Source organism: Colius striatus, chromosome 7 (genome assembly GCF_028858725.1).
Source record: "Colius striatus isolate bColStr4 chromosome 7, bColStr4.1.hap1, whole genome shotgun sequence".
Lineage (NCBI taxonomy): Eukaryota > Metazoa > Chordata > Aves > Coliiformes > Coliidae > Colius > Colius striatus.
Window position 1 is genome coordinate 14,967,925 of NC_084765.1, and position 22,217 is coordinate 14,990,141.

General features: G+C 39.0%; 1 protein-coding gene across 1 annotated transcript in view; it reads right to left on the minus strand.

The window, feature by feature from the left end:
- Positions 1 to 4,790: 4,790 nt before the first annotated feature.
- Positions 4,791 to 22,217, minus strand: part of PTPN5 (protein tyrosine phosphatase non-receptor type 5) — a 55,257-nt gene continuing 37,830 nt past the window's right edge. The window contains exons 9-14 of the mRNA XM_010202133.2: positions 20,508 to 20,587; positions 19,931 to 20,068; positions 16,485 to 16,595; positions 12,134 to 12,294; positions 8,639 to 8,752; positions 4,791 to 4,884 (exon numbers count right to left, since the gene is read on the minus strand). Of these exons, the coding sequence (XP_010200435.2) occupies positions 4,791 to 4,884; positions 8,639 to 8,752; positions 12,134 to 12,294; positions 16,485 to 16,595; positions 19,931 to 20,068; positions 20,508 to 20,587 (698 nt within the window). The remainder of the gene's footprint in view (positions 4,885 to 8,638; positions 8,753 to 12,133; positions 12,295 to 16,484; positions 16,596 to 19,930; positions 20,069 to 20,507; positions 20,588 to 22,217) is intronic.

A 22,217-nucleotide genomic window follows, 5' to 3' on the forward strand; every position in this document is an offset into this window, starting at 1 on the left:
CCTTTTCAGAGGAAAGCAGACACTTTGCAGCTGCTACTGGGACTAGGGGAGTTAAGGTCAGACATAATAAGAAAACTTTGACTTGCACAAACAGTACTGTTTCCAAAAGGAGAAATGCCTTTAATAAGATGCACAGTACTGCAGACTTCTCTGTCTCCAGAATTCTGAGATGTGATGAGATCAAAAGGTAGGCAGAAGAAGCTGATTGATCCCTCTGAAGAGTGTTTAGCAAGACAGGCTCTTTCCAAGGGAAGAGATGATGTTCACTAGAAAACACTGGCTATCAACTTACTGGATTAAAACTAATACAATTCAATGACTTATTTAACTCAATTTTAAGTCTAAGAAGCAACAGATAGTTAAGAGATGAAGAAGCAATAGAGGACACAGAAGATCAGTAGCACGGTCCAGTGGAAAGGGGCAGAAATTGCTATAACCAAGTCCTTTTCCAGACTGTTTTTGGTTTATCTTCTTAAATACCCTGAGTCATAATTGCCAGCTCTGGTGCCAACAGGGCTTTTAATTCTGAGCACATAATTTAGCCTTTCTTTGCATTCAGCTTCACTATCAACTAAATAAATGTGACACTGCTGCCCTGGGGACCACATGGTACACAAGCTTGGGCAGGTCTTCTGCACTGAAGTTAACTGTACTTCCTCTGTGACTTTCATACCATGCCACGAGAACGTGCAATCTGTATCAGTACTCAGAGGAGACTGGTTTCTTTTCTTTCCTTGCATGCAACAGAAGGATTTCACCTCTTTGCAAACATGTGTGAATATATCACCTCTTTGTAAAATTTGCTTTGAGACATTAAAAGCAATGATTGTGCTGTCTAGAGCATGAAGTTCTTTGACTACCTGTCCCTTACACACAAAGCTGCAAATGCTGCTTTCGTTCACGTATCTGTGCTTTTGAATGGAGCAATTTCATTTCTGGCAGGACTACAGAGCTGCCCTACATTATCCTAAGTTGACAGTCACTCTTGCAGACATCACCAAATTACACATCTACAGAACTGACAGGAGAAACAAGGTTATTTTCAATTTATCTCAGAAAAAGTGGAATTTTTTTCCTCCCTAGCAAATTTACAAAGCATGCTTCATGTCAAAAAGAGACACTCATAGTTACGATTAACAAACTGTAAATTAACTATTTCCACTCATTTAAAATGGTTTCCAGGGAAAGAATGCATCAAAAATTACAGCACAGATCCACTTCTAAAACCTGCCAACTCACCAAGCAACAGACATACACCTTCTAAGACCATCTGTGTGCAAGACACATGGTTCCTTCACTGCAGAAACAGCAGGGAAGTGACAGGAACCAATGTCCTATTTAGTGATCTCTTCAGTCTCAGGTCCTTTTGCAAATGCAAATTCACAGGTCAAGGATAAGATTTTTCCAAAGTAGACTAATTGTAGAGGAAACATCCCAATTTGTGAGCTACTTTTGAAAGTCTTGCAAGTAAGCATGATACTCTACCGTATACAACTCCTAGGTGGCTGATGTTTCAGAATAATTTCACCAAGTCATCTTTATCTTGATGCTTCAGAGTCAGACATGTGCTTAACCTGGGGATAGCTCTTACTCTCACATGCAATCTCAGCTTTTGGTTTTACATAATGCTGTCTATTTGCTGATCTCAGAGTACCTACAAAAGGACAGAGTGTGTCATTAGTGTGTTACCAAACAGAAACATGAACAGGATAACACTGTTTAAGTGTGATTGCTGGTGACCAAATGACCAGCAAACAAGCAAAGCACTGAGCTAGGCTCTGCTCTGTTTGTGTGAAAAAGCTTCAGAAACATTGGACATCACAATTGGTTCTAAACAAAAATCATCTCAAGTTTGTGATATACTAACCCACCCGTAGAGAGGAAATCACTCCTCTGGGAAACCACTGTGTTGCAGGTACTAATGATATAGTTTCTGGTACAACGAGGTCTGGGCAGTGAGTTGGAAAGAGTGGATGAAGTATGCTAGGAATTTTGTTTTAATACAGAAAGAATCCCTCCTAAAAAGAGAAGTCTATTAAGACACATAGCTTAGCTTAGTTCCTATTGTCAGATCAGTTTCAAACCTGATTACTGATTACAGAAGCAGCAGCCCTACTCATTTCAAGTGCTTCTGCAGGACCTGAGCTGTTTCCTGCTAATCCTAACCACTTGAGACTAACTGCTACCAGAAGAGATCAGAACAATTGATATAAGGTCCTTCAGACTTCATATTATATTTAAAAAAAAAAGAAAAAGATAAATATGTAAACTGTACTAATGGCAAAGAGTAAATAGGAGAATTAGCTCCAAATCTGTTAGACAAAATAATGCTTCAAGAGCATTTGACTGTTTGATCTTTACCAAGTGGCATACTCTTGCCTGGTGTGAGATGGCAGCAGTGCAGCCCTCATAACCAGACTGTGCACCCAGGCTGACATTTGCTTTGTACTAGTGAGCCGATGCTATGCAGCCTGTTTTCATCAACGACCACTCTCTCAGGACATTCCACATATGTAGAATGGGAGTGGACAGCAGGTTAGGCTTCCTTCATCTATTTCTACTCACATCAGTGAAGCACTGCCAACTAATACTTGCTGAGGATCTGCACAAGGACTTCCAAGTCTCTATCTTAGAGCCCTTTATACCTTGTTTGTCATAAAGCAATTCCTCTCTAGAAAGTGTTCTTGCACAAGAAGCAACTTACACATTGCACTTTGCTCCTGTGTGCACACTCCTATCAATCATCAACAAATACTCTTTAGCAGATGCACAGGAAGCTGATGGCACAAGTAATTTTATTCACTGAGTCAGTTTTGACACTGAAGTGCACTGAACAGCTGAAAACATTTATAGGGAGTTCCACTTACAATGTTATTCAGAACATCAGTGGTGCTTTTGTTATTTCTAAGGAGTGCTTAGAAGTAATTCTGTTACCTCTTCTAAAGAAATGGTAGTGGTGGGCAGAATATATCTTGCAAGGTTTACATAAAACTAACAGTCATGTTATGCTCAAAAGCTTAAGTTTATTGCTCTATTTAATGACTACCACCAGTATTTTAGAAAGAATGCCAGTTCTTCCTGCTAGCTTCTCACTGAAGGAAATATTTTAAATACAGCAATAAAATCAAGTGATTTAAAGATAACACATTTTGCCACACATTCATGCAAATCCTGCTGACAGGATTTTTACAAGTTCATGGATACAGAATAAACACAAAGGATGTGTATTGAAATATTGGGAAATTTTCCCCACAGTGATGAAGTTGTAGGCATAACATTTCAGGCCCTACCCTGCACCTACTAACATCAATGGCAAAACCTCAGCAGGAACAGGAGCAGCCTTTATTGTTCAGAGAGCTGCTTTACCTTCTTCTGGTTAGGACGTGCAGTAAATTCTCAGAACCTCCTGCACCAGTGAAAACAGTGGGTTTTGTTCTTGTTAAAGAGAAGCAAAAATATTTTTAGTAGCTCATTACAGCTTCTGTTCACAAAATGCTCATCTTTCATGTTAAAGGTTCTGTGTACTTCCATTTTCCTCTGTTCAATAAAGCTCAACACGTGCTCATGTGCTCACCTCTAAGCATTATGCATAAACTACTGCCTTTGCAGCTTGATTGAGATCTATAAAGAAAACGTAGCAGTCTGTGTTAGTGAAAAGGGAACACTGCTGCCTGGACTAGATTAGATTAGTGATTAGAATGGGCTAAAGATTGTCTAAACTTTGGTTTGAGCGAAAATTTATCCAAAAGCAGCCAACACATTCAGACCTTTTGTTAAAGCTGCCTATGGGGTTTGTGTTAATTTTGATGAGTGCTGGCTACCTGGTAGCCTTCAAAGCTCTGAAACAGGTTTAACTTCATAGAATACAAGTGATTTTATTACTATATTTTAAAATAAAGATGAATTCAAGTCACAAAATTCTTCATCTGATTTCAAACCTCAAATTTCAGGGGAAATAGTATTCAGATTGTGGTCTGACTATATAAAGAGAAAGTGTTTGCAAAAATCAAACCTGGCTGTAGACTGAGATGCTAAAATATTGACAAAGAAAAGGTAAAGTATGAAGAGTTTAGGTTCAGATTAACTTCCACTATCTACCTCGAATTCACTCAGCTGTCACGGTACTGGTGTACATTGCTGGTAAGAATTGGAAGTCTGAATTTGACTCACAGCATTGACATATTTTTCCCTTTAGTTCTGATAACACTGGTGGTGAACTGCTTTAGAAAAGAAGAAGCAAGCAAACATGACGTGTGAAACATCATTTCAACGTGAATCTACTTGAATCTTTCAATGCAGAGGCTCAGAAGGTTTACGATATACACAGTATTCGGTAACTTCATATGTAAAAACAATCAGAAAGAGGCAAAAAGTTACTTTCAAGCTTAGTCAACATATGCACATTTCAGCATGACAATTCAAAAAGTTTCACACTGTAGTTGGATATATTAGCAATGACCTTTTAAAAATAGCAAACTTAAGACAGTGGATTTTTTTTCTGATTTTTTTCCTTGCTTTTGTAACAAATGAAGCTACTGTTATTATTTACAGTATAAATAAGCCTTTTTTGGTGAAGATTATGTCCTGTCACATATGTTTAAGACAAGTTGTACCTCAGCTCTCAAATGTCAATGCAAACAAGAGCATAAAAGCAATATCAAAGTAAAATAATGTATCTTTCTTTCCAGCTAAGACAGCCAGGTTACCATGTGTCTCTTATCAGCTCTGAAATACATCTGAATGCAGGCAAAAGTTCTCTTGGTTTTAGCCTTTAGGGATACCATGAATGCTTATTCTTCTGCTGCTCTAGAAAGCTGTTTTCCGTATAAGCTCATGACATGATGGACAAATTGATACTGTTCACAAGTCTGGATCATTCCTCCCCTAAAAGGAAAGAAAAAAAAAGGGGAGGGAAACACCAGCCTTATTATATGCAAACATATGAGGAAATAGCACAGCTAACATGAAGCTTGTGTTACAAAACTCTATTCCCAAGCTTCCTGAAATGAGTGAAAAGTGACTGATTGCCACCAGCTTACAGTGTGGCTTCAAGCTCCATTTTGAAAGTCTCAGCTAGGCAAGGAACAGAAGGCAGTCGGAACATGAATGTGCTTTACCTTCATTTCTCTTGGCAGAAGGCCTCATCCAGTAACGCAACAGCATCATCATTTACATTTGTATTACCAGAGGACCTATAGTTTAAGTACCAGGAAAAGCAATCCCCACCCCCAAACTCAACACAGACAGGAGCAGATAGATAGAAGCAGGAGAAATAAAGAGGTCAAGTAGCTTATTCAAGGCTTCACAGCTGCTCTAGGGACTGATTTCAGGACTATAATCAGACCAAGTTTGCCCAGACAACTGGTGTAGCACACAACTTTCCCATTGTGGAATTAGAGTTCCTTCCTCTGTGCCATCCCACATTGTACTTTTGGTAGGTTCACCAAGGAACTGGAGAATGACCATCAGGATTTTGGAACAGACAATGGAACTTTAACAGAAGTTTAACAACTTCTGTTAACTTTAACAAATCTCTCTAACTGAGATTTGTAACGGAATTGACCTACATGCACACCTTGACCAGTAAAAGACTCCCAGCGCAAAAATCTGTTTTGGTTCACCTTTTATTTCAGCTTTTGCTGTTCTCTTTAAAACTGCAAACCTGAAAGAAAATGCAAGCAGGAGCAGAACTAGTTTGCTTTTCCATGCATCATTAGCCTGTGTATTTCTCCAAGTAGCATATTAATCAGCACAGGAGTACTACAGGGGGAGACAGAAATGAACAAAAAGAACAAAGATAAAGCTGCCCATTTTAAGCAGATTTTGCTAACATTTAAAAATCTGCTGAGTACCTCATCAACAGTGATATGATATCTTGATAATGATAATCCATTATGAAAATAATTAAACCCCATGGCTCAAATTCATAAAGGCTGTATACAGAATTGTGTCAGCACTGTTGCTGGTGCACAGATCCTGGAAACACAGTGCCAAAAGGAGGCTTAAATGACATGCAGTTAAGGAATCTGAGAACTCATGGGTAGCCAGACCCAACCAGATTCTCTTAGTCTGAGCAAGAGCATGTGCAGTGCTTTCCCTCAGAAACCTTCTACATTAATGGAAAGTTGGTTCCTCTGAGCCAAGTGGAAAGCAGACTACTAGCACTCTCCTTGAGGGCTGTCCTCTGCTGTGGTGTCCAGCTTAACAACTGTGGGTCACAGTAACCATACCAGTAAGAAAACCTCCTCCTTCAGCCTCTTGCAGTTATGTTGTTAAGCGGCTGCTTGAAGTAACAGTTAATGAGCAGAGAATGTCAGGGACCCATGCCTCAGCCTCTCACCAATAAGCAGAGGTGGGAAACGTACTGTGTTTCTAAAGTAACTATTCCCTAGCTGAGCATCTCCCCCCTATCTGCTCTACCTAATACAAGCTCACAGTTGATCTGTTTCCAAGTCCTTCTGTACTGCACACAGCATTGAAATACATTTGTCAGTCCATGCCACGCAAGGAATATTAGTCATATCTGGCAATTACTCCCTATGCAATTCCATCAACAGTGAGGTTGAACCCTGAAGTCGTAGAAACAGAAGAGCTAGGGTGGCCATCAAGTTTCAGACCACAGGAAATGATTTTCCTTTCTATCGATCCCTGCTATATGGTGGCTTCCTCCTCTTCCCACACACATGCACACTGTGACATGCGCTTGTTGTCCAGGCTTTGCCACAGAATACTGAAATTCTGTTTTCACCCCTATTTGCCACAGAAACCTTTCAAATCTGAGTTGCATTGTGGGAAAGGACAGTAAATGTCTCCCACAGTGGTGAGAATGAGGAATGATGACTTCCTCATCTTAGTCATATCAGCTTATTTTAGGACCAATCGTTGGCCACTGGTACAAAAGCCAGTGCACAAGATTTTTAAAGGGATCAGTGAGGGAATGAAGGGAAAGAAACATTTGTTACCTTCACCCCCACCACAACCTCAAAGGTGGTTCTCATGGATAATGTCACCCTCTCTATTGCTGTGAAGCAGTGAGGTGCATTCCTTTACGTGTCTGCTCTGGTTGGCATCCAACCCTCTTTCCCAAAGTCCCTGATAATTCCTTCCCATCCATCCTATTTTCTCTAAGGAAGAACAACCAGACAGGAGGAGACAGACACAGTCTCCCTTCCTATAGCTGCTTGGATGCTGCCTTATCCTCTCATGCTGCTTTTGAAGTCACCCAGAGATTTTTCAGGGGTTTATGAAAATGACAGAGAATGGCAGTATAAGTTCCAAGAGACTACAAGCCGTATTTTTTCAGTCCTTGAAAAATCATGCTCTCTCTTCTGTAACAAGGATGGTGATTTGACTGCTTTCCATCAAGTATTTTCTGCCATGACATTTAATTGGCTTCTTCCTACCCATACTACTCCAAAGAGGTACATAGCAGCTAAGGAGGACCTTGCAGTCTTCCTTTCCTTCTATGGCATCCTTTAAGTGCGATCTCCCTTCTTCAGCCTCTGTAAATGACTCTCAGTTCCTCTCTCCCTGCAAAGCTAGTATTTTTAATTGGCCTTCTGTATCATACACATCTGTAAGGAAGCATCTTCAACTTTCATTTTGTATGGCTATTTTCCTTCATAACATTAGTCACAGACACATTTCAGATACAGACAGATATTTCACTGGGCCATGGATAACAAACACTCACTATTCATATTCTGTTTTTCTGTTTTTCTATTTCTCAAGAAGCCTTTCCTCATCTCTCCTGAAATCCATTGAAATAGCCAAACCTCCAAGCCCCTGCAGGTCCCCGTCTATCAGAGCCTCAGCAGGGCAGCAAGCATTTCATTTTCTGCCTCCCACTGAGCATAATTTCTCCTCTGAAATAAAGTTCAGTGTGGGGTTGAGATTCTTTTTTTTCCTCAGAAAAATCTTTGGTATGTTTTTCGTGACATCTCCTCCCCTGACTACATTTATCATTATCATTAGAGAGAGCACTGAGACATGTTTTGATGGTACTTGAAACCAGTGGGAGAGGAAAAATAACATCTCTGGTGCAAAATTCAAGTCTGTTTACTTCATAATCAAACTCAAGGTGGTGTGTTAAGAAACGCTTAACTGCAAACCATTGAATTTCTGGGGATTTTCATGTCTGAAAACACTCCAGGCTGTGCATACTCTCATTCTCCCTGCAATGTCCCAAGCAGCTATGTTCTCCCAACAGTGCTCACAGCTCCAAGTATGCAATGTCAGTTTTCTTTACTCCTCCTGGGAGCAAAGTGCTGATCTGTGGCTCTGACCTTAAGTACAGCAGACATTTGAGCCTTTGCTTCTGTATGAGCATGGGGACAGCTCCTCAGCTGGTGAAAGGCCATCCCTTGCTGTACTGAGCTGTGCAATTATGCAGATTTTGATGTCAGCTGTGAATCTAACCCAGTTCTAGGGCTGTTCATTGAGGTTTATTGCTTATAGAATTAAATGTAAAGATTACAAGTCAGAATTGCTTAGAACATAACAGTTTCCTTGGAAGAACTTTCTCTTGGTCTCCATTTGCCTTTGTTCCTCCCCTTTTCCCATTTATTTTTCTCCTCAAATGGAGGGAAAGATTACCATTTTTCTTTTATTTTTCTGGAAAGAAAACTGTCTTTCTTACCTGTCTAACCGTAACTGGCAGGCTGTTCGTAATATGTCAACTATGCCCTCGCTCTTCAGCTGTTTACAGCAGACACTAGTTGCAATAAAGCAGCCAGTCCTCCCGATGCCTGCACTAGGGGAGGGAAAAGCAGAGAGAGGCAGTGGAGATGTTAGAATGGCTTTGGAACTTTCCTGTTAAATGAATGCCATTAAACCAGGAATCAAACCCCATTATCCCTTACCTCCCTCTAACCCTTGCCAAGTGAGCGCTTATGAATGTAAAGCCATAACTAGGAAAAGATACTAACTTCAATGGGACAGCGCAATCAGGTGTGAGCCACTTACAGTAAAAGGGTGAAGACTGCTCATACAGTGCTAATAATGGACTATTAGGTACTGTTTGATATAGTATGTCATTGAACCTGTCACTGAACCATTGCAAATAAGCAGTTAAACAGTTTTGTTAGCCAGACTTGGCTTGAGGGCAACCCTTGCTTTGAAGGTAGCCTTTGGTTTGAGATTCTTAATCCTAGTATCTTTTTTGAAAGCTGTTTTCATTCACAAGTACAGTAAAAAAACCTCTTTGTTGAAATAATTAGAGCTAACAGCAGTACGGTAAGTGTGGTGCCATTTGCTGATCAGATCTACAATCTAGCAATTCTCTGAGTTAGTGCAGGATACATAAATCCAGTATTAAAGAAATTTCTTTGTCTTTCTTGAACACCTCTGTAACCCATTCAGTCCTTGCTTAATGACCAGAATAGACTTTATTCTCAAAGGTATGGTGCTATCAAAGCTGTGAATTCTTCTTATCTCCTACTAAAAAACTAGCAGCAAAAGCTGACAGCCTTTCTTATGTGTTAAATAACTAAGTGAACACACTCAGGAATAATTACTTGACACAACTGCAAGAAATTCTGCTTCTATTTAAGTTGCACTGAAGTTGTAATACAAAATCACTGACAATAAATGTACAAGCAACAATGGGGTTTGCAGCTAGCTGCTGCTTGCAAAGTCTCATCACAAAGTCCTTCTACTATTTCTTTGTCTGTATAGACAGTTTTTTCACTCTGAGTTTATGCTTGTTGGAGAAACAGCTATACTGGAATCATTTTAACTTCTATTACAGAATGATCAAGGTAATCCAGTGGAAGCTTGGGGGATAGTCTTACTTACTAAGAACTCATGTCAGTCTTCAAATAATTGCAATGAAGGTACCCACCTGATTTAAATGTTTTGTCCCTGAAGCTCTCAGTACCTTGTGTCCTGACTTGTCTTTACTATACCTAGTTTCTTCATCAAGACTTCAAATATTGCAGGGTCTCAAAGGACTCTTAGCTGCATATGGATTGCATCAGTAGTTAAAAAAAGGCCCTTCATCTTCCAATTAATGCCATAACCACATAGGCCACAGTACATAGCTCCCATATGCTGTTTTCTATCCATAGACCTCAGAGTATTTCACAAAGGGAAGGAACAACCCCCTTTTTAGATAAAGCCAACAGCACTGAGACAGCTCTTGTCCCAGGACAAACTGCAGGTGTCTCAGTGGCCGAGACAAAGTCACATCCCTCCAAGTTTGCCCAAGAGTGCCATGTTAGCCATAGGACCTTGGCAGGACTCCTAGCCTGTCATTAACATGAATCTGCTTTTAAGAATAGCTTCATGATTAGGTTTGTAGTATTTTACATCACCAAAGGGCAAAACCACAGTGATTATGTTTAACTGAGGATCTCCCACAAAGGTCAAAGGAACTACAGTACTCAGTGTAACACAGGTCTTGGCTAACAGCTTGCTGCATATACCACTCTCAAACAGAGGCAACATATTCAATTCCTTCTTCAGATAAAGTGACTGCAATGGTGACTAATTGGATAGGGCTCTGGTACACAGCTATCACATTAAATACTTTGCAATCCTATCACCATGTCTCTTAGTAGTTATTTCAAAGAAAAACGTCCCATTCTCCCCCCCAGTTATTACTGTGTCATGGGGATGACACCATACAAGAGGACAAAACAAGAATGCAAAGCAAGAGTGACATGGCGACTAGAATCTTTACCTGCAGCAAATACCATAATACTTCAAGGAGCTCTTAGAGAGTCACAGATTTCCAAGGACAAAGGGGACCTTCTTACAAACCATTTCTTATTTTTCTTTGAACTCTCCCCAATTGTCAAAATCTGTTTTAAAACACAGGCAGAAAAACTGGACATATGGCATCATACGAACATTTCACTAGTGATTACTCCATATTAGCTTATAGGTGGATCTTTGATGACACCAGGCTACCAGTCATTCATGCTAAGAGTCTCTTTAAATATCCCCATTGTATGATTTGTCATTTATTATTGCTTTTGGATAGCAATCATCTTCCATTTCCTAGAAAATGTTATCCAAAACTAAATAAAATTCCTTACAAAAATCCCAATTTGGTAAATATATTTTATTGAAATCATGGAGGATTATCCTGGCAGGGTTACTGCATCACTTGTCAGGCTCTCTGCTATTTACCTGGAATAACTGTTTTGAGAGCTGACTTACAGTTTTCAAGTATTCACATTGAACCTTTCTAAACACTGGCAAACAGGATTTGCTTTTAGACCTCTGGAACTTCTTCAGTTTTCCAAGAACTAGAATTCAGCTATACTAAACTCTAATGGTTTAGAGCCCACGGACTATTGTTTTATAAACACTCTTGGGTGTATAGCCGATTTAATATTGGTTAGTTGTAGTTGCTTAACATGCTCCCTAGTTGGCAGTGCAAAAGAATGTACTTCATCATGTCTACAAGTCATAAGTACATCATTCTACTTCTTTCTGAAAACAAGAGTGGACTATCTATGGTTTTCTGCTGTGTGATTGACAATTACAATTTTCTCACCAGGTTTTACACCACCGTAAAGATTTTGCTCCTTCCCTATAAGACGTTTTCATCTTTTCCAGGGGCTTTTCACGGATACTTCAGTTTCAACATCAATTGCACACATTTTCTGTCTGTCAATTAGTACTTGCTGCAATCAGCTTTGTCACTGTTTAATTTGTTTTAGACATTATTACACATAAATGTGTAATAATGTGTCCACGGCCCAATGAGGATTTTTTAAAATCAAAGAAGGAATCTACAAAACAGGGGGTGTTGAGGCTTGAAGTTCAACGTTCTCACTTTTCTGCTTGCATGTGTCTTCCTACTCAGTTTCACTCACAGTATGTTAATCTTTGGTAACCTAGTTCTTTTAAGACCATTAAAGGCATATACTACTGGTAAGGCAAATGAAATGAGATTGTTCTTACAAGTAACTGAGCCACCTCCAGCTTCTGTGTTCAGCTCAGCCCGTACCTGAATGCAACACTTGGTAATAGTTACTGTCACTGCATTTTAGAAGTTCTGAGCATATTTGAGAAGCAGTTGGGCAAGATCTCCCATGTCTGACTGATGGCCATTATGACAGTATCTGCACTATGCCACTGAATGTGAAGAAGTCCTTCAAAATAAAATACAACATTTATTCACCTGCAGTGAACAATAACTGGGGCATTCTTCTCTTCTGCGCTCTGCATGGCCTCTTCAACTTCCAGCACTAGCTGTAACAGAGGTGGGGCTTGATCTGGTGTCTTCTGGTCTGGCCAAGATGTGTACCAGTAATGTTTCAGGTTTCTGACTTCTTCTCCTTTCTGCAATCCAGTTAAGACAAACAACACAAAGTTAAAAAAATCCCTTAAGGTTGTAAATTGGTTTTGAAAGCTGGCCTCTCCTTTAAGAATGAGATGAGTAAATCAATGCTAAGTGTAACAGGAGATCCAAATGGCAAGCCACACAACACAGAAATCTGTATTTCAAATATCATGTCTGCACTACAGTAAACTGTCTTAAAAAAAATAAATATCTCCCCTTTGAGTATTCTGCTCTTTTAGTGCCAAGAGCTGTGCGCAAAACACTCCAGGCAGCCTGTTCCCTCTTGACAGATTCATTCAGCAAAGTCAGAGCTGTGCTTGTGACATAATTGCTTTCATAATGTATTTGACAGACAGAGACCCAGGAGCCATATCTCTGTCTCTGATAGCTAGATAGAAAGATGAGAGGGAGAGATGGGAGCTTATTTTTCTCTCTCCTCTGACAGACAGACTCGTATCAGTTTCCTGTCAACTTGCTCTTAGACATGGTGAAAAATTCAGAGACACTATGAAAAGTGGGAATTGTATTTAGCTGCAGTCCAGCACTTTTTGAGAGACACAAATTCCAATTCTCTCTCTGTCTCAGCATGACTATGAATATAGCAAATGTGCCATTACCTTTTCTGAGTGCCAAGTAGCACTATGTGCTTCTGATTTTGTGTGTTCACAGTGACATCCTTCTGCCTGATTTCTCAAGGTGCCAAATAGTAACATGGAGCTCGGGGATCTGGCCTTACCCTTTCAGCCATTACATAAGCCAGATGGTGTAAGGCTAAGCAAATGTCTTCCAAAGGTCTGAGAACAGAAGTGTTAGCTTCCACAATCTTCCCTTAAACACACGGCTGGCTGAGTTTAAGAAGGGAAGAAAAAAGAACAAGTTTTTCTCTTTCTAAAGAATGAGGCACAAAATTATGGAAACAGTTTCTGGCATCATCACAGAAGTTATGAACACTGGATTCTTCAGCAGGGTGTGAAAAATGATAATAAAAATGTTGTCAGTAATACTGAGAGAAAAGTAAAAGACGAGTCACCTGAAGAAAAACACGAATCACGACATAAAGTCACTCATTTGACAGAAACAGAAAACAGCCAAAGTTTTAATGATCAGCTCTGGATGTCTTTACTTTTGTCTATGCTGTTACTAGTTTTACACTTCTGCTTAGAGATACCTGAGTTCTGCAGTTCTTTACACTTCCACAAAATATTCTCTATTGGTGCTTCCTTGAGGCTTAGGACACTTAGGAGGAAGCAAGATTAAATTGATGATTTGAAGCCTATCATCATGTATGCTGTAGCTGGGGTGATGAATCAGTGGCTAGATACTGGCAGATTCCCTTGGGAGAGGAAAACAAGTCTTGCCCTATTGTGTGAGCATTTTCTAAATTCCTAAAGTTTTCCAAATCCTGTCCCCAATTCTGAGAGAAGTATGACAATCCAACCTGTAACACACGCAGTAATCAATCACTGCTGGTAGTGGTATCATACATTTCTGATCACTCCTGTTTAAGGGAAAACCAGAGTCAATTCAAGGCTTCTCTAGTTTTCAATACCAAGTCATTTACATACATATGGTCTGAAGCTGAGACTACAATAGTGATATTAAATGGAAAATGTACCACTCTAGGCAACAGTAACTTCACAAACGACAGCTCTGGAACTCAGCAATTCACCTCCTGACATTTAGGGGTGGGAGAAAAGGGACATAGCTCCACTAGCACTAAAACCAAAAACACTGTTTAAGTGAAAACCAAACTTGGATGAGCTTAAAGAAAATAATCAAAATGATCAAATCATTTAAATAGGGAAGGAACTACATCCTTGGAGATGTGTATGTCCAAGAAAGGCTTTTGTATTGTTAGTGACAGGAAAGCATTTGTCTTTCTCAGCTGTAACTGGGAAAAATATGTGGTATCTATACTTCTTTACTTATGACTGCTGCACTTTGTGATCCTAGCTATTCTTTTTTTCCTGTTAGTGCCTGAATGTACCAGAGCTGATGAATAATCTGGCTTTCAGTTTGCTGGTTGCTTGGGTTTTTTTTCCCCCTGTAGGATCCACAGTTACACATACAGAAAAGATATATTCATATCAGGCTCTAAATTCTGAAGCTCCTTCTCTGACACGGTGAGATTCACCTAAAGAATAACTGAGCAGGGGCAAGGTTGCTGTTGGAAGAAAACATACCACAAGGATGGGTACTAGTGTAAAAAGTACTTGTGAAATGGGAGCATGGCTTATTATCCTTGAATTGTTGTATATAAGCTCTTCAGGACTGTTTCTTTGTTTTGTGCAACACTTGTTAAAGTGAGGTTGGTTTGCGGATATGCTACTCCAATATTGATTTTAAAAAACAGTCCCTTGCAGTTCCCATATGAAAATGAAACTGGCTATTAACTTCCTGAGAAATATTTAAGTGATCCTTCTCCAGGGAAAGAATCACATTTCCTTAAATAAATATAGAAGTGTGGGGCTTTTTAAAATTTGATTTTGAGTTTCTTTTGGAGGGTAAGGGCTGGTGAAGTAGAGAGAACACTTCAATCTAAACCCCTAATATCAAGCTCAAAAAATAGCAACATTCACTAATACTAAAATGCTGTATTTAACAATTTAAAACAATTACGAAAAACTCTTATGGCAGACAAAATTTTGTTTTGTCACCCTAACTAAAAAGTATCCAGTTCTGTTAGATATCAGTATTCCAGTAGAATTAATCTCTATTATTTTTACTGTTGCAGTGTGCAGTGTACTGTTTGGGATGAGCTGTAACATGCTTGTAAATATTCTTTATTTCCCACTTGTCAGGAAGTGTGATTTTCTTCTTGCTTCCTTTGCCAAAAGCATGAGTGACAGACTTTCCACACTCTCAATTCAGACATGGGATTTCATATGGTGGCTTTCTGCCTATTAGCATATGGCTGAAGAGATTTGAAAACGGTTGGATGTAAGGAGAGGTTTTTCATCTTGGAAAGAAATTGTGGTGTTAGACTGAGGTCAGAGGTAGAGATGGTATATAAAAGATGTATGAAGTTTATGCAAACAGAGTGTTCTTCTGAAAACACATAGCATGAGATTCTAGAACCCAGCAATGAAAACAGTAGTAAGACAGGACTTAGATGTTATTTAGTCTAAAGTGCCGAAGCACTTAAAACATTAAACCTGTGTTTAAGGTCTGTATCCAAAAGATGATAGAACAGTTACTACCATGGAAAACTACATATACAGTTAGCTGGAAAGTTACTAATGTCTAGAAATGTAAGCCTCAAGAATGCTGTGGTGAAAGTGCTTTTAAAGATCATCAGCAGTTTTAGTGTCTTGGAGTGGAATGATTCCTTAACGCATTTTCAAAGTTAAGTCATCCAAATTGCTCAAAGAATAATAATAATAGCATGGTACCAATTAAAAGGGGTTCAGCCACAGTGAATAGAAGTGGCAGTGTCACACCAGTGACAAGCACCAAGTGGATTAGCAATCTCACTGCTGTGAGAAACTGAAAACAAGTCGGCAAAAACAAAACAATGTTTTCTTGGTTTTCAGCTCCCCCACTTCATGTTAGTAGCACAAGTTGTCTTAGATACAAACATCTGGTGGGTATCCAGCAGTCTGACAGCATCCTAATAGTGATCACAAAAAGAGAAGCACAAACTAAGGACTTCCTAGGGGTCTCCCATACTACAAAATATGTAAGATGTCTTGAAGGCTAAAGTTCCCTTTTAGCAATCTGTAACCTAAGCCCATGGCCCAAATAATAAATAAGCCTTTGAATTCTACAGAACTTCATCACAGAATTTATCAAGTTATTCCACAAGTGCTGTCTGCAGCATGACTTGCAAAGGCTGGTAAGAAGATATGCGTAAGCTAATATGTCACTCTAAATGACCAACAAACACAGAGGACATAGGCACAGAATAAGTCACTGGTTTCTTCCACTTACTGAACCCCATACTTCTACAACTGGTCTGATAGCTTTCACACTGTACGTGTGTGTAGTCTAAATCTCTGACTGCTTATTTTACTGTAGTCTTTGTAGGTTGTTGAACTGGGCAAAGCTACAGTGACTTCAGTAATGAAAAGTGGTAGCTGAACAGCAATACATTGTGCAGAAGATTTTTACACAACTCTCCATGAAGATCTCCATCTCCATTTGAGGGTTAAGACAGCTAAACTACTGTAGGTATCTTGGAATGATTTACCTTTAGGGTGATGAGCCTTAAACGGTAATCGTCTGCTTGTATGACTCGGTTAACTGTGATTTCTATTCCTTCGTAGGTGACCTGTTCCTCTGGCCAATATTCTGTGCATTTCTGTGTGCAATATAAAATAAACCTAGTTAAGCAGGTACCAAGGGAGGTTCATTTTTACTCCTCTGAAATTGGCTATAGTATTTGCATAAATGAATATGAATAAACTTTGTTTCTATAATAAGTACAAGTTCTCACTTTCTAAACAGGGATCACCCTTCAGGTGCTTTTTGCTGCATTCATAATAGCCTGATTGAGTGATTCAAAATGCATCACTCAAGTAATGACTAAACAATGCTTGAAACACATACATCCTCATTTATCTTCATGCAGTGATGTGCATTCTGAAGGTCCATTAAAAAGGCCAGAAGCAACGCACTTATGTTTTTAGAGAAATAATTTCCTTAAAATTAGTGTAATATACACTAGTTACCAGTATTTCTGTGGTGTGTATACACTGATATCAAAAGACAAAATACATATTTTCTATTCTTCTTAAAGGGTTAGTGCTCTCTGAACATAACTAGATGATCTCTAAAGGTCCCTTCCAAACCCTGCCATTCTATGATTCTATGATTTGCATAGGTTTTTGTATAAAATGACTGGAGATGTTTTGAGAATTATGTTATGTGCCAAAATCAACTTTAAGTGGACACTGAAAATCTTTCAAAGCTAAGGGACTAAAAGGAAGCAATAGCTGTGAGAGCTATTACACTACTACATTTGACTGAAATACGGTCAGAGATGCAGCCAACACAACCTGACAATTAGAGAAGGAGAAACTACAGTCTATTTGCAAATCTATATTGTGGTATTCAGAAGCTGAAGATAAGTAGGTGAGACTTTGTAAGAACTTTCATCTTGGAAGAAGGACTGGAAAAGACTGTGGGTTTTTTTGTGTGCCATTTTTCTTTAATCAACATGCAAAGAAAGGCAGTTCAACGTGGTGCATGAACTAGCTCATGGACAATGACACGAACATGGCAGGGTCTATGAAAAAGGCCCCCTTTGTGATAATGGAAGAACAATCTCATTATCACAGGAGAATAAGATTCTGCTATTAGACAAACTAGTTAAAGATGATGCTTATAAGCTTCGGCTTTTGTATAGCTGTACACAATCTTGAAGGAAGCAAATGAAACCATTTTGCTCTCCCCCACCAAAAATAATTCTGCTTCAGAAGAAAGACTAACAACAGAAAAGTATCTCGCAAAGTTACCGAGTCAAATTTTTTGTGTGGGAGAATCAGTGTTGTTCCATCTGCATAGTGCCTCAGTTAATAACCCACTGGGAGTGTGGCCCACTGTGCCTCTGCAAAATTATTTACGCAGATTGCGTTTTCTCCTCCTCTACTCTCAAACTGCAGAATCCATTGTAAAAATTGTCGAGAGCACTAGCAGCTATCAATAGCACAGACGTTGCTCTGCTTAAAGGAGTGGAGTAAGATTGCCCACTCATTTCTGTGGGCTGTCTGTCAGTTCAGATTAGATGTGACAGAGCACTGAGATACAGAGCTTTTAAAACTCACATTAGCAAAGTCAATGCACCGAGGAGAAACACAAAGCCTCTGTTACTAGCATTACTGCTGAACAAAGGTTTTGGGTTTGAATCTATGTATTTCTGAGTCCTGTTATTCATATACTAATGTGTGTGTTATGGAAGAAAGGGAATGAATACAGAAGACACATTAAATGCCTTACTCTATATTTATGGCTGAGATTCCTGAGACCGTTTAATTTTTGACACAAAATGTATCAGAGAAGACTCAGCAGCTTTGTTAGGGTATATAAGCTGTAGCAAGCCCCAGCTATATAATGCATCAGCACTGCAGTGTGCTGTTTTCCAAGGCTGACATGATGAGTGCAACATTTGGTTAATGTGGATAAGGGGAAATTCAGATATAACTGTTATTTTACATTCCCCTTATATAATCTTGCTCTGAAAACTGTAGTGGAAAAACTTATCACCAAATATGTTACTCCAGACTAATATTTTTCCTGCACCTTCTTCTTTAGACCTTAAAGACTTAGATGACTCTGGTACATTATATCATGACATTTTAATCTTATTTGCCACCAATTGATAACTAATCAATGAGCAACTTATTACCTCAGTGCTGCCTCTCAGAGGCAGAGGTGAGTTTAAAATGTTCAAATAAGACATTTGGATCAGCAACATATCATATTCTGCATCAGCAAGGCCTTGACAGTGTGTCCAGTCAGTTGGCTGTAATAATTGACCATTTATGGCTTGAAAAGCATGACAATTCCATGTCTGTCTTGTTCATATCTTTTTTCAGTGAAGGTAAAGGCTAAACGGATTTATTTCACAACTGGGGAGCGCTAAAAGTTTGTGCACATGCATAATTACGGGCACTATGCTTCCAGCCAGCAGTTAAGCCATTTTAACTGTGTGTACGACAGAGGTATGCCCATATTCTCAGGCTTCTAAGTGCCTAAAGCCCATCTCCAAAGGAAACTATCTCACCTAAATTACTAAAGAGTTCTCAGGCTTTGACAAATACTGCTGCTGCAGCTTAAGAAATACCATTTGGATCTCTCCACTACACCTTGCTGCCAGTTGTGTAGAGGGATGTAGAGCCCAAGGCATGCCCAGATCACTTTCTCACATCTTACACTGCCAGTAAAAGCAGATGTAAGCTCAGCTACTTGTCTGTGAACCGAAGCCCAGGAACACAGTTCTCACAAGTCTTCTATGGAGCAAACACTTTAGCAAGTAATGTTTATTACTTTTAGGTAAGTAATGAACAGCTGGAGGGCAGCAGTATTTTAAACTACAAACTGAAATCAGGCAAAGTGGATTAGCAGAAACCATGGCAGTTTAATTTCTGTTAAGTAGGTGGTGCACAGAAGATGTCATCATCTTAATTTCAATATTTTAAAAGCATTTCATAGATGCATTCAGGAAAAGGTCTTCTATATCCAAGTCAGCCTTAGTTGTAACTAGCATCTTTCACAAGTCAAGGACATCCTCAGTGATGTGTAGATACAGACACCGAATCATAATAAATGCAAGATAAAGCAGCACCACCTCTGTTGATTAAAGATACTCAACTGTAGTAGTTATGGGGTACTGTTGGTTTTGATTCCTTTAGAGAACTTAAAAGTGTCTGCAAACATCTGGGTTTGGAGAAGTTTCAGGTCAGCTGGGGGAATTAAAATGGCAAAACCAGCAGTAGGCTCAGTCAGACAGCAAAACAAGACTTACAGTAAACTGAACTGAGAGAGAAGCCTACAATTTCTCTAAGCATGGAGAATTTAATGCTGTCTCTGACTGCTCAGACCACTGAACTAACTTCTGTTCACTGGCTTAGAATCTATGCCAAAAATATCTGCTAGAGTACAGATAAAAATACAGACTGTATGTAACACCATTACCTCATTCATCTCTTCTATATTGGTAATCATGACAATGATGGGAGAACGTTCCTGCCACACCATTCTCCAGAAATCACTGACAGTATTAACTATCGGTCCCTGAGTAGCAATATATACCTTTTCCTCTCCTCCATAGCCCTGCCAACAAAACAACAAGAGATCAATTTTAACAGGGATGTCCACCACAACCTTGAAGGTTCAAACTTTAAAACAGATAACTACTACTGGTTGAAATAGTGACTCTATGGCATCAGTTCCTCCCTTCTCTATCTCTCTCCTGCACATGTGTATGTGAAGAAAAGGCACAATATGAATTCACATGCCAGCAATGAGTGTCCAACAGCCTTGAGGTGACTGGCTAGGGTCAAGGTTTATTGAAGTGCAGAAGTGTGTTTTTGTCTGGTCTGAACCTGTTCATCTGCACTTTGAGATTTGGTCTCCAATTAATATAAGCAGGAGAGAATAGCAATCAGTTTAGCTAGGATGCCTTTAAAAGCCAGTGGATGCTCTGATTCTGTTTATACTAACAGTGGCTGATAGAGGCTAGGCAGACACATTGGACTATTTGAGCTCTCACCCTGATGTAGTTAGCATTGATGTAAGAGCTGAGGGGGTCGTCCTGATCAGCTGAGGTAAGGCACACTCTGCTGTGAGGATCTGAAAGACACAAAGATGTAAGTAATAGTTTATCAGTTGCTTGAAGGAGACAGAGACACACACAAGATTAGTTTGTACAGTGTGACATTTAGAGGTATTCAAGACCATTACAACAGATGTGAGTAGCCTTGGAGAGCTCCGATATTAAAATGACACCATAAAAAAACGGAAAGGATAGTTGGGGTAATTTGGCTTTTTCTTATAGTTTTACCCACTCTCTGAAGCCTGTTTAATTGTTTCTGTTGCAGAGTCAGTGTCCCAGAGTGACTCTGGAAAAAAGAGTTTTCTGCTCTAGGAAATTTTTTGTTACTGTATCTGTAAATACTAAAACATTCAGCATGCACTTTTACTTTAAATTACAATCCTTTGCTTGCGAATTTTTCGTTAATGTGGTATTTACATTTGTTAAAATTATATGTTCATGAACAGTTTCAACCTTATTTTGTATAAGAGAGGCCTATTAATGCATTGTTGATAGAAGAATACACTCTTTTGCAGAAAGTGTAGCTGAAGCTGAATCACATCTCTTCAAAAAACTTATACAGGAATAACTCCTCCTTTAACAAAGAAAATCATAATAAGACTTTAATGTAAGAGTTTGTAGTATGAATTTCAAATTTTCAGTAGAGAGTTATTTAAACAAAACCAAGTCTTATTCTTAACGAAAACGTTTCTCCCAGGACAAAATCAGTGCACAGGCCAGGTTCAAGATGACACCACACCTTTAAAAAAGCAAGAGCTGTCTCTATCTCCAAGAAACCAAATTATATGTCTTTTTATTTTCCACAGTCTCTTTGTGGTCATTTTGTGTTGATACTATGGTCTGACATTTTTCAATAACTCATTAATCTTAACTGTAATGTTTTGCATAACTTAAAACAGCATAAAAGCAATAGAGGTATGTAGAAATTTAAAAAGTCTGTCTCAACATCACACTTGAGAAAAATACTTAATGAGATTGATATACAACATGCTCTAAGAAGTTCTTGCCACCTCTGGAATTCTCTAACAAAAACATCCTTATATATATATAACTATAACTTCTTTCAAGAAGTTCCTCCAAACATCTTAGAGAAAAGTTATCATTCTCCAGGAAATGCCACAGGACTCATCCCCAGAAGAAGACTGTCTGAAAACAAATTCTTAGCCATGAAATATCCAAATTGACCTCCTCAGCTTGGCATTTTCCCAACATCACCTAAGCCATTTTACTACCAACAGCAAAATCGGAGAAACTGCAAAAAGAACTTACTACAAAAGAAACATAAAGGAGATTAAATTAAGACTACAATCATAGCTCTCCCTTACTACACTCAAATCTTGGGTTGCAAGATTTTATGATATTTTTGATATTTTATGATAATTTTTATGATAACTGCCTAGATTACTTTTGATACAGGTGGTGAGGGAATTTTAATTACTTTTAAAATTCAGATTTTGGGTTTGACTCTAGCTTGGTAATCAAGCATTTGCTGTTCTCTACAATAATCAGTTGTCTGAGTCTGCGGTACTGCAGCTTGACCACCGGTTCCTATCGTTAACTGCTTTCTGCAGCTAGAAGAACGCTAAGTGGATGCTCAAGGCAGCATAGGCTGCATTTGGTCATCTCAGAAATAAAAGTCAAAGCCTG